The 12,004-nt window shown below is 41.5% G+C and overlaps 1 protein-coding gene across 1 annotated transcript in view; it reads left to right on the plus strand.

The window, feature by feature from the left end:
* Positions 1 to 8,059: 8,059 nt before the first annotated feature.
* The window catches only part of EMB2279 (pentatricopeptide (PPR) repeat-containing protein), an 83,192-nt gene continuing 79,247 nt past the window's right edge, over positions 8,060 to 12,004 (plus strand). Inside the window, exon 1 of the mRNA XM_088975758.1 lies at positions 8,060 to 9,843. Within this exon, the coding sequence (XP_088831884.1) occupies positions 8,375 to 9,843 (1,469 nt within the window). The 5' untranslated portion in view covers positions 8,060 to 8,374. The remainder of the gene's footprint in view (positions 9,844 to 12,004) is intronic.

The raw sequence follows: 12,004 nt of genomic DNA on the forward strand, positions 1-12,004 counted from the left end.
TAAGAATGTACTATCAATAATCAACATCAGTAAAGACAACATTTGCTACATTCAATTGTTCAACACATTGCACAACACACCGGACAACACATATTGCACAACGTACGCTGTGCAAAACACACCGCCTAGCCGATCTCTAACAATTGGACCGTATGCGCATTGACTCAGCTAACCCATAACGGCTAGAGCCTACAATGCATAGCCACGTGCTAACTTGGCAGCACATGGTCGGTCAAGCCAGCTGACTAAGTCAATGATGGCCAAAGCCTAAAGTGGGGAAGAACGATCCCGCCTTCAAAGGCCAGAGGGCAGTTACTGAACTCCCACGCACCTTGCTGACAAACTATCAGATTAGAGCTAGCTAAGGAATGGATAGCCCATGAAGAGCACAAAGCTCCTTGAGACCAAGTGCCACTAATCATCCCCCAAGTGATGAGAGCTCGGAAGAACTTCGGCTAGCAAAAAGCCAAAGACTAAAGATCTCAGCCACCCTAGACATCGGCTAGGATAAGACCGAGGCTAACAACTAAGTTTGACAAAATAAAAGAAAGAGAATGGGACACACAGCTCAAAACAAAAAGTGCTTTTCATTAATTGTAAAATAATTATAGGTGTAAAAGCTCAGCATACTGAGCTGCATGCATTAACAACAAAAAAAAAAAAAAAAAGAGAAAGGAAACAACATCAACACAATAGAACAAAAGCAGCGGCAGTAGTGGCAAGCACACTTCACTCCTTGGTTGGGTGCTCCTCGGCCTCCTTGGGCACCATTGGCAGCAGTAGTACCATCTTCGGCAGGCGTGTTAGCGTTATATGGGCCCAAGCTCTGTGCAACTTCGGCCACGTTCAAAAATTGACAGATAATCCTGTCACGACAAAGGTAGAAGCCATTGGCCAGGAATGCGAGGCAAAGTTGTTGAGCTCGTTCTGGTATTCCACCAAGGCCTTCAACTTGGTGATCGCCTCTCCCTCGGTCCGGGCCACTCGCTCGTTGGCCTCCCTCTTCAGCTGATCTCGTACCCCTTTAAGCTCGGCGGTGCAGTCTTTCAACTTATGAATGGTGTCGCTCCATTTGTTAATGTTGCGCTTCAGCTCATCGTTCTCAGCCTCTAGCTCAACCACTTGAGCCCTCGAACACTCCACCTTGGCTTACCCTGACTCATAAAGGCATCGCACTGCCTGTAGGCGCTCAATCACTGCAATCACTGAGCAAGTACTCTACAAAAAGAAATAGTGTTAGCATGATAGAAATAACCAACCAAAGCGGAAGTGACCAAATCAAGTAAGAAGACTTATTGATGCAATCTGAAGCACGAGCGCGCTCTTTAGATCCCTACTCATTGACTTGGCGAGTTCACGCCTAATAGCCGGAGTCAACAAGCCCCAAAGAAGCTGCTCCAAAAAACCATCCTTTTCAAGCCTGTCCTTGGGCCGAACGTTCCACTACGACACATAAATGAGTAGATTTCCACCCTCTGGTGTGTTGTCCTATGGGGAAGGGGGGTGGACGGCCTGGGCGCTATCTTCCGGGTTGACCACTATGACCTCTTCCTTGGCTTTCCTCGACCTCTTCTGCTGTCGGGAAGTGCGCTCAGTAGGTCTCGCCTGCACTTCCTCAGATCGGTGATGGGTCCCTTGGGCCTCTCTAGACCATGCTCTGTCAGCCACCACCCTCATACGGCGGGTCAACTCCTCTCTACTCGCCATTTCAGCACTTGCACCAAACAAACAATGGATTAGTACCAAGTCACACAGCTCTGAATAAAGAACAGATTAGTAAAGTCAGCACAAAAAGTAGACTGGCCGCCTCACTCATCAGACTGGCACAGACCAACATCGATAAGGACGTGCAATGCATTACGTCAACGTTCCTAAACATCCCTATCGACACTCTCTCCTCCTTGGTATGCTAGCAAGGGTGGGCACCTTAACTTTCGTCCTCGACTTCTAGAGCTTAGTCGGTAGAGGCGAGCCTCTAGGACAGTGTACAAAGAAGAATTTCTCCTTCTAGTGCTTCACCGACTAGGGTGCTTTGACAACACCTCGATGCGCTATTGAGCCAAGAAATAGTAGTATCCTTTCTGGTGGTGCTATAGTTGGAGAGAATAGGTAACCATCCCTAGGGTGATTTAAGGTCATGGACAAAGCAGTAAGAAAGGAAGTCGACCAGGAACCTAAAGGGATTAGGCATAAGTTGAACAGAAAGTACCCAGTACCACCTCAACACCTCGACAAGCCCCTCATTTAAAGGGAACCTTAGCTTGGCTAGCAGGTTGTACTCATACACATAGAGCTCGCTTGACTAACCATCAGTAGGCTTCTCATTGGCTCTCCGGCACCTAAGCTTGTACTCCTCAGGAATATCATACAAGGATTCGATTTGAGCTACACCCCCGGGTGTTAGACAACATGAAGTAGTCCCAAATCAATGACCAACACATGAAGGAAGGTCGGCCTCCCTAGTTGACGGCCCCACCTCAGCCCCCTTGGCCTCAACAGCCCACTTTGGACCATACCCTACAAACTCATCAGCCTCGGCCCCCTAACCGTCGACTTCATGAGTATTGAGCACAATAGCCTTGACAAGAGACCTCGACTCAGACTAACTACAAGAAAGGGAAGCAGAAGAAGAGGAAGAAGAGCGGGAGAAGTCAACAGACGAGGAAGACGTCTTACCGAATTTCGAAGGTTAAGACCACGGAACTAAAGCAAACTCTAAGCCGAAGGCTACTTCTCGTCGAGCTTTGTAAGTGTTTCCTTCACAAATGACAAAGTAAGAATGCTCTTCACCTCCTTTTATAGGGCCCCTGGTGATCCATATCAATAATGTAGATCAAACGCCACTCTTTGACAGCTTGGGAAGACGAAATGACACCATTGACCTCTGCATGCGTGTTGCCTTGGGAAGGCGAAATGGCATTTTTGTCAGCATGACACGAGTATCGAGCTGGTAGATTCGCCTAGAAAATTGGTTCAATCAAGCCCCTCTGCTCAGACAACGCGCTCAACCAACTTCAGATTCAAGTTCCTCAGCCGATAACCGAAGAGCTCTTCCACGCCACACCACGGCTGAGCACTGCTCTCCTTGACTTCGGAACTGGGGGAGTGGTGTTTGGGTTATGGTTGAGCTGGCCCCGGGTGTCACGTGTCACCTCCACGGCTGCCTTATCAACTCGGCCACGTCTGCACCACGTCATCAGATAAGCATGACCAAGACAGGAGAGCGTCATACAGATAAGGAGGACAACTTCACCAGGGATTAGGTCTTATCCCGAAGACTTTGGCGGATGACCTCTTCCTGACAACCCCGGAAGCCTCATCCGAATAAGATATGGATCTTCGGTTATAAGTAGGTAATTCCCACTCGAGGTAAGGGACTTTTGAACTTCATGCATCCATACTACTATTTTGCTCGGGCCAGTACTGTTCTCTCAATTGCTCAGCCCGACCACCCACCATTCTCGACTAACTTGAGTGTCAGAGTACCTACCTAGGGAATAACTCCTTGGGCCTCTAACTCTGTTCTTGGTTTTAGATCTTGTTGTGCAGTTTCATCCTTGCACCTTGGCTCCGGCCTAGTTGATAGGATTGTTAGATAGTTTGGTATGCCCTTAGCTTCAATCCGATTTGATGTACTTTTGATATTTAGTGCATGTTTTATTCATGTTGTTTGGTATAATTCTGTGTAAGACCCTAAAACTAGACACTTATAGAGACTTGTGTTAGTTTTAAATGTTCACAGCCATTGGATAAGTCTGGGGAGATTTATCCTGCCAAGGCTGATACTAGGGTGCCACCAAGTGTTGGGATGGCCTGTCTCGGCCACCAGGGTAAGACCCAAGGCAAATGCAGTATGGGAATACTCGAATCCTTGAACTGGACTAGATTTCTAGTATTGCCCTGGACCTTGGAAACAGATGGGCAAAACTGAAAAGTTACACCTGACTCCTAGACTCGATTATGACACTTCATTAGGTGTCGGATCGGGCTATCTTTGATATGCCAATCAGTGAGATCCTTAGCGGGGATCAAAACCTGGGTATGTTGGGACAGTCTAAGAATTCATCTGAGTGGGTGATAATAGTGACAGGATCAACCCTTTTGTCGGACAAAGGTAATGATCGGGAATGCACTCTCTCTAATGGAAACTAAACTACTGGCAAGTGATTTCAATTGTTGGAATTTTGTTTTGCAAAATTGACACACACACACACACACACACACACACACATATATATATTTGTACAGTTTCAAAATGTTTGCAAATGGTTTTAATTCCCGGGATCCATGTGAATGGAGAGTGCGGTACTGTTCCTTGCGTCTGACAGAGAGGTCCACTCTTGTCGGACAGTGCTTGATCATTAAGGGCTGAGAGGTTAAGTGTAAGACCATTTAGGATAGTACCTGATGGGCTAATCTTGCACCTGCCCACAGTCCCTAGGTTTTTATAAGATGGCTTGGCCCAGGGACCACTTAATGTAAGTGTTGGGCCCATAGGGTCCATGTGATGGGATCAGGGGTTCACTGAGCTTTTTAGGGAATTTGGCTGGGCCTTGTAATAAAGGTTGGGTCGAACCCATGTGGCTGGTGTGTAAATCAATGCTTGGGTCCCACACCATACAAAGAAGCCCAACTAGGCAGCAGATTGGAAACTAGTTAAGCACTGAACACTTAATGGGCCAAAAGCCCATTTTGAGCTGGGCTGATATGATCACCCATCTGTGGGGTGGATCTAGGATTAAAGTTAGCAAAAAGGATTGGGGTTTTAACCTTATCCACTCTGGGAGACCAAATTCAAATAAGATTTGAATCTAGAAACCGCCTAATAAGATCAAGAGTAAGCTAACTTAATCTGTAGATAGGATTAAGATCATCCCCTATCCAAATACTGATTTGGATTGGGATAACTCCTGATTAGGAGGTTTCTTAATCAAGAAGAAATGAGGAGAAACCCTAAGAGAGAAGAATAATCAGATTTCGAACCTAGGGTTTTGTGCAAAAAAGCATCCTGTGAATTGAGATTGGATCTCATACACACTCCAGAAATAAGAGAAGCTATTCAGCCATCTTCGTCCCAGGAGTTCTCCTCCAACCGCCGCCATTCTTTCTAACAAGATTCGATCTTTGAAGAAGAAAGAAATCAAGAAATCAGTTATTGACATCAGTTTTGCAGAAAAGACTGAAAAAGTTTTGGTGCTTAGAGTTTCTAGAGGATTCTTGCGAAGGATCTAGTGTGTAGGATGCATTATGCTGGTTCCGTTCCACATACAGTTGTGTCATCTTCAGCAGGAGCGGATCTTGGTGTCCTCTTTGGGCGTGAACACCAACTTTGGGAGATACTGTTTCTTTGGATTAGGTATAATTCCTCCATTCCCTTTTGGTTTAGATCTGGTTCGATTATGATTCAAGTAGAATCCTTGAATATTGTATTCTAAATTTAGGGAATACGATTCCCAGTTGAGAGAAGGTAGGAAATTTTTTTTGAAATTCGTCCACCCATTTCGCAATCTTTATGGCGTCCTTTAGATGAATCCTACCATTCTTTCAAGGATTATCTAACTGTGACCTTGTTTCAAGAAATACCTCGGACCGAGCAACATCATATTTCACCTACCACCACAACCTAGTAACCCTTTACAATAAGTTTTGAAAACCCACCACCGAGAGCAAAGTTGAGACCTGATTTAAAAATTAAAGAGAAAAAGAAAGGTGAAACCAAACAAAGATAATACGTACAAGAAAACTCAAAACAAAGTTAAATAATACCTTGATTTGGTGTTGATGCTAATAGTTGTAGGGATGAGACTGCACTCAAAATGATGCCTTAGTGGTATGATCAACTATAGCAGAAGAGTGAGAGAGAAAGGATAAAAAGAATGAGTAAGAAAATAAGGAGGAGGAGGAGGAGAGAGAGATAGAGAGAGAGAGAGAGAGGCGATGACTTACATTGTTGAAGTTTCAGCTTCAGCTTGATTGTTCATAGTTCAACTACCAGTGGAGGGTGTAACGAGAGATGGAGGGAGGGAGGGAAGGTTTGGAAACTTGAAATCGACTAAGGAGAAGTCTTGGAGGGAGTTTTTGTCATTTTCCTATTTCTTATTTTAATTGGATGGAATGGGATTCTAATTCATGAGGGGTGGGTTTGGAGTAGGGGGTGCTCACAACAAACCGAGAAACTGAACCAAACAAAGAAAAAACGAACTGAAAAATCTAGTTATCCAAATCGGTCGGTTTGGTTTCAGTTCGTTTGTTTGTTTTTTTTTTTTTTTTTTTTTTGTGGTTAAAAACCTAGTTTATGGTTCAGTTTTGGTTATGCTAAATGAAAAAATGATGGCTAACCAAACCGATTGGTGTGTGTATATATGTATATATAGTATTTTCTCTTTATATATAATATCATTGATATATTAATTCTAAGTAATAATATATAAATATTTTAGTTTACCTACCCAACTGCAAGGCTGCAATTAATGCATCTACCAAAAAAAAGTTGGTGCTAGATGTGACGGGATTTGCTCCTCACAAATGAGCGCCTCATAGGCACATCCACCGTGCATTGAGAACATTTCCTGTGAATAATAACTAATAAGTATGGGACATGTTCCCAATGCATGACATGATGTGTGTGTGAGGCACCAGGTGTGAGGTGCAGATCCGGTCTCGTGTTAGTTATAGTTCAATCCGCCTCAGAAATCTGACCCCCATCGTACAGGTAAGATGAATCCTGTCCATGGATTGATGCTAAATTCACAGGCAGGTTACGATTTATAAGAGGACTACTAGTAGACTAGGAGGAGGTTGCAATTTCAGATTTTTGAGGTGGATTGCTATCCACTTATCCCTTTGTTTTTTCATAGGTAGCTATTCAAGTACCCTATGCATGAGCATTTACACAATGTTCGCAACGCCAAGTCCCAAATCCTCCATCCTAATTTCAAACTCCTACTTTTCAAATTTTTTTCCATCCTTGATGTGAGTTTTCCAATGTTTCCTTAACCAAAACGAAATTAGAAAGGGAAAAGCACCATGGCTCTAGTTATTTTTAATGTCATTACTACAAATTCACAAGTAAGAAACACCACCCTCTTTTTTCTTTATTTTTAATCTTGTTAAACTTTTTCTTTTTAATTTTTGAAAACCTATTGTTTATTGTTTTGGTGTTTGTATTTTTCCTTTCTCTTCTATTTTTTTTCATTCTTCTTTATGTGAAGATAAGAGTAACTATTTGTAAAAAAAATTAGTTTTCGGTTCTAGTTGTAGTGGATCTTTTTTATTTAAATGGAAATTACATTATAATAAAAAATCGAAAATTAATAAGTGGTTAACCATTTAAAGGCAAGGGAGGAGCTAGGGGGGACCTAGGCCATGGTCCCCCTATGGTCCAGAAATCCTCCACTAGTAATATAGTTTGCCATTTAAATTTCCCCCCTCCCCCACTCCCCAACATAATAGTTAGCCCCCCTATGGGCCGCCCATTTATATTTATTCCCTCTTCCTCCCTAATTCACTTTAGGTTTTGCCCCCTCATGAAAATTTCCTAACTCTGCCCCTGTTTAAAGGGTTAACTGACTACTTTAGTTAGGTTTTGATTTGAGTTTTTAAGAAACCAACTAGTTCTATTCAGTTTCAAAATACTGGTTGACTACTTCAGTTTCAATTTGAGTTTTTAAGAAACCAACCAAATATTGGCCACAATGAGCACCCCTAGGTGGGAATAATCATTCCCTGAGATAGGGAATTGCCATTCGAGAATTGGGAATTAGATTTTGATTCTGTCCAATTAAACGGTTGAAATTAAAATGGACTATTTGGATTCCAATTCTGACCCCTATTCATGCCAACCAAACGGATCCTAAGTATTTACACATGGATCCGTTGCGTTAACGAGGATACACCGACCCAAACCTATTTTGAAGAATGCTAAGGCTACGGGTAACTAAAGCACGTGGGTTTCAAACTCATCACCTTAGATTTTCGTACGCATGCAGCACAGTAGCTCTAGCACTATTCGTTGTCCTGTTGCTGTTATCCATTTAAACTACAATTCTAGAAACGCACCATCGTGTCTCTGCTGTCCACTGTCCACAGTCCGCACAAGAGTTCTAGTCGAGGTTGCGCGATGGAATACATCTAGTGGTCTAACAAATTTCTATAAGTCTTATCGTTTCATTGTCCATTCAGTATATATGCGTATCTTCTCTTTGTTCTGTATTTCAGTTTGCCGAATTTATTTTAAATTTAAGCCAACTGTTGAAGAATGGCTTAATTTGGTTAAGATTGGAGACAAATAAATTTCTCACTGCAACGGAAGTGGTTGGGTTCGAGGTTCATTTCTCAGAGTTATGTTGTATATTTTGTTGCTTAAACTGGTATAATGGAGGTAATCGTGACTAGTGGATTTATGGGTGTATCTAGTTTGGAGGGAAGTGGGCTTTTCTTCTTAAATTATTTCCAGAATCCTTCTTCGTCATTTGGGTTTCCGGTTTCTCGCAAACCTATTTCCAAAGTTGCTTTGAATACCAAGAAAGTGAATCGTACTGAACTTTTCAGTTTGAGAGCATCCAGTTGCAGAATTATGAATGCCTTGTCAGAGGGAGAGGCCACGAATCGGTCTAGTAGTGATGGGTTTCTCGAGAAAGAGTTCAGATTCCAGCCAACTTTTGATGAATATTTGAAGGCTATGGAGTCTGTTAAGAATATTAGGGAGATTCAAGATGGCAGTCAATATGATTTGAAAAATGAGTCAAGACGAAAAGAAACTCCGAGAAAATTCATGTCCGAGGATGATGAGGATAATCAAATGTTGGATGCTTCCGAAGGGCATGAACACCAAATGAAGGGCGTTTACTCCATTAAACGAAATGCATTATTTAAGAAGTCTGGTAGAGAAGGTTTAGATGGTGACAGGTTAAATTACAAGAAAAAGGATAGTAGAGGTTTGAAGCACAAGAGTAAGTTGAATTCTGACGAGGTCTCAGGAGAGGGCATTATCAGAAATAATCAGGGTTTGGCTCAAAGTAAATTGGATGGATTAGATAAAGATGAATTGGATAACTGGAAACATGATGTGGATTTGAAGGTTAATAGAGGATCCGGAGGAGATGAATTTGAAAGAAGTTTAAAGGGAACAAGTGGAAGATGGAAAAAGGACCAGCCTAGTAGCTTAAAACAACAATTTGAGGAGATAAGGTTCGGTAAGAGCATGGAAGAGCAAGGCATAAACAGAAGCTATTGGAGACACAGTTCCATCCAAAAGGTCAGCCATAACCTTTTCTCAGGGAAGAAGCAGATGGATCAAAATAGGAAGGATGATACTGGAAAGTTGGAATTTGGTAGAAGTGATGCTGCAAAGAAGCCAAAAGAGTCTGATAATAATCTGAGCTTGATCAACAGTGGGAATTATTATATAACTGATATGGAAAGAAAGGAGGGAAAAACTGAATGCAATAAAGATATGCATGATAATGAAGTTGAGACGAAGATTAATAACTCTAGGACTACCAATGGTAAGCTGGAAAGGAAGTTGTCTTATGGAAATCGAAGGTTTGTTAACTTGGAAAATGATACCTCTGAAACAGAGAAACTTGGTCTTAGAAATTCCAAGACAAATGGAACCATGGATAGAGATGACATGCAAGTCAAGGGCTATACTGAATATCACATTTCATGCAAAAAGTCAAGGCTGAAAAGGGACAGTAGGGGTTTTTCTGAGGATGTTGATGAAAACGGTATGGAGATGGAAATGGCTGCCTTCAAGTCTTTTGAGGCATTGACAGATGTCAGGGACATGTCACGGGTCTCAAGAATGGAAATGGAGGAGAGAATCCAGAAGCTTGCAAAATGGTATGCATATATTCTAGTTAAGTTCTATTTTTATTTATTTTCTGTTAGAAAGGACATTAAACAAGATTTTGTTAGAGATCAATGTATGAACAATAATTGCTTTCTTGTATGCTTTACAAATGCTCCCTACACGTATTTGGACTGGAATAGTGTCATTTCACCAGGCAAACATTTGCTAGTACAGGTTGATCCTATAGACAGTATTCTGAATTTGGGGTGTAGGATGAATTTGTAAGGCATACAAGAAAAAGAATCACTTGTTCATGGAGCAGAAGGAGAAAAGTGTGCGAAAACAAGTTGCCATAATGAAATACATCAGTACCCTTGTTTACTAATTAATTATAAAGTGACTAATCTGCCTTTTACAAAGTAGAAGTTCAGGACTGTTATCAGTCTTGAACCCTAATGGATTTCAGGATCGAAGATAAGAAGAAAGGTAAGAGGAAAGAAGAGGAAGAGGGAGGAGAAGCAGTAGAACACAAGGGTTGAAAGGAGGAGCAGAAGCTTAATATTCTGCCGCCGCCACTTTAATTAATATTTATAGGTTATGCTCATTACATGGAAAGGACAGATCTGCCCTTAGTCTTTACATAACAAATAGAGCAAAAAAAAAAAAATAAGACTGAAATAAATAACAACTGAAACAACTAAATGACCAATAGCTAACCCTAGGCAGATTAGAACATCTTCTACCCTACGAACACAGTGGGGCCGTAGCTGTGGGGCCCACATCAGTGTTCTCTACATACAATAATAAAAGACTTAATTGTCCATGCCCCACAATAACTAAAGACAAGAAATATTAAGTACTAAACAGGGATAAATCCATATACCTATAATAAAAAGAACAGTTTAACGCTCTTTGCTTTTTTGTTTACCCCTGTAAATTCTTTTTTTCTTAGAGGTTAGCTTTTGCAGATCGATCATGTCCCAATGCAAGTCAGGTAACAGCTTTTGCTGGCTGACCACTTTTTTTTTTTTTTTTTCAAAAAGGTAAGGTATTGTATTAAACCACAAAAAGAAAGAAGATATACAATCAGCCTCAATTCCCTGTACAATGAGGGAAACTGTACTGAAGGAAACCCCAAAATCTCAAAACACAGCTACTAAGCCTTTAGGCATTTACAGATAAAACTATCCAAAAATAAACTCTTTGTCAAAAAAAGAAACTGTATGTCTAGATTTAAAAAGTGGGTGATTAGCCAACCACGAATACAGCACGCCCATAATATTTTTAAGAACTTCCTCCTTTGAAATGCGATGCCCTATGAAGATTCTCTGGTTTCTTTCACGCCAAACTGCCCAGAACAAGGCTGCAGGAACAGTGTTCCAAGCAACTCTTCCAGCCTCACTTAGACCCTTTAGCCACCAAGCAAGCAAAAAACTCTTCACATCAGAAGGAAAACACTCCTTAACCCCGAACAATTCCAGTATTTTCCCCCAAATCCAGTGGGTGAGCTCACAGTGGATCAGCAGATGATTAGAGGCTTCTGTGCTTTTATTGCACAAGAAACACCTTTCATCCTGCACTTGAATGCCCCTTCTAACTAGGTTTTCTCTAGTCTGAATTCTGTCTAACACCACTGACCACACAAAAAAAGACACTTTTGAAGGGACATTCCTTATCCAAATCTTCTTGTCCGGGAAAACAGAAAACTCCTCCCTTGTTAGGCTGTTATAGAAAGATTTGACAGAAAATTCCTGAGTTTTCAAATCCCCATTTTCTTTTGTCCTCCAAAGCTCCATTCAATCTGACATTGTATAAAGTCTGCAGCAAACTTAGGAGAGAGTTTACCTCCCAATCATTCAGGTTTCTACACAATTGAGGTCTGAGGATTCCACACACAGATTCCATTCTGCATTTCCAAATAATTTTCCACTGTTGCATTCTTGTCCAATGCTATCTCGAACAGATCAGGATATCTGTCCTTGAGAGGGCCATCTTCTAATTTCTGCCTTTCCTACAGGCTTCCTAATAATATGAAATAGGTCTTGTGGGTCCCATTTGGACAAAACATTGTTGTGTGCTGTGAATTGACTGTCATAGATAAAATTTGACTGCCCAAAGTGCATATCATATTTGAATAAAAAAGTGCATATTATATTGCCACGTTGACTTATTAACGGTGGCCTTGTAACACCTTTAAATTATTTTTTATTT

This window comes from Nelumbo lutea, chromosome 3 (assembly GCF_056320005.1).
Source record: "Nelumbo lutea isolate HS-2025 chromosome 3, American lotus-T2T, whole genome shotgun sequence".
NCBI classification, from domain to species: Eukaryota; Viridiplantae; Streptophyta; class Magnoliopsida; order Proteales; family Nelumbonaceae; genus Nelumbo; species Nelumbo lutea.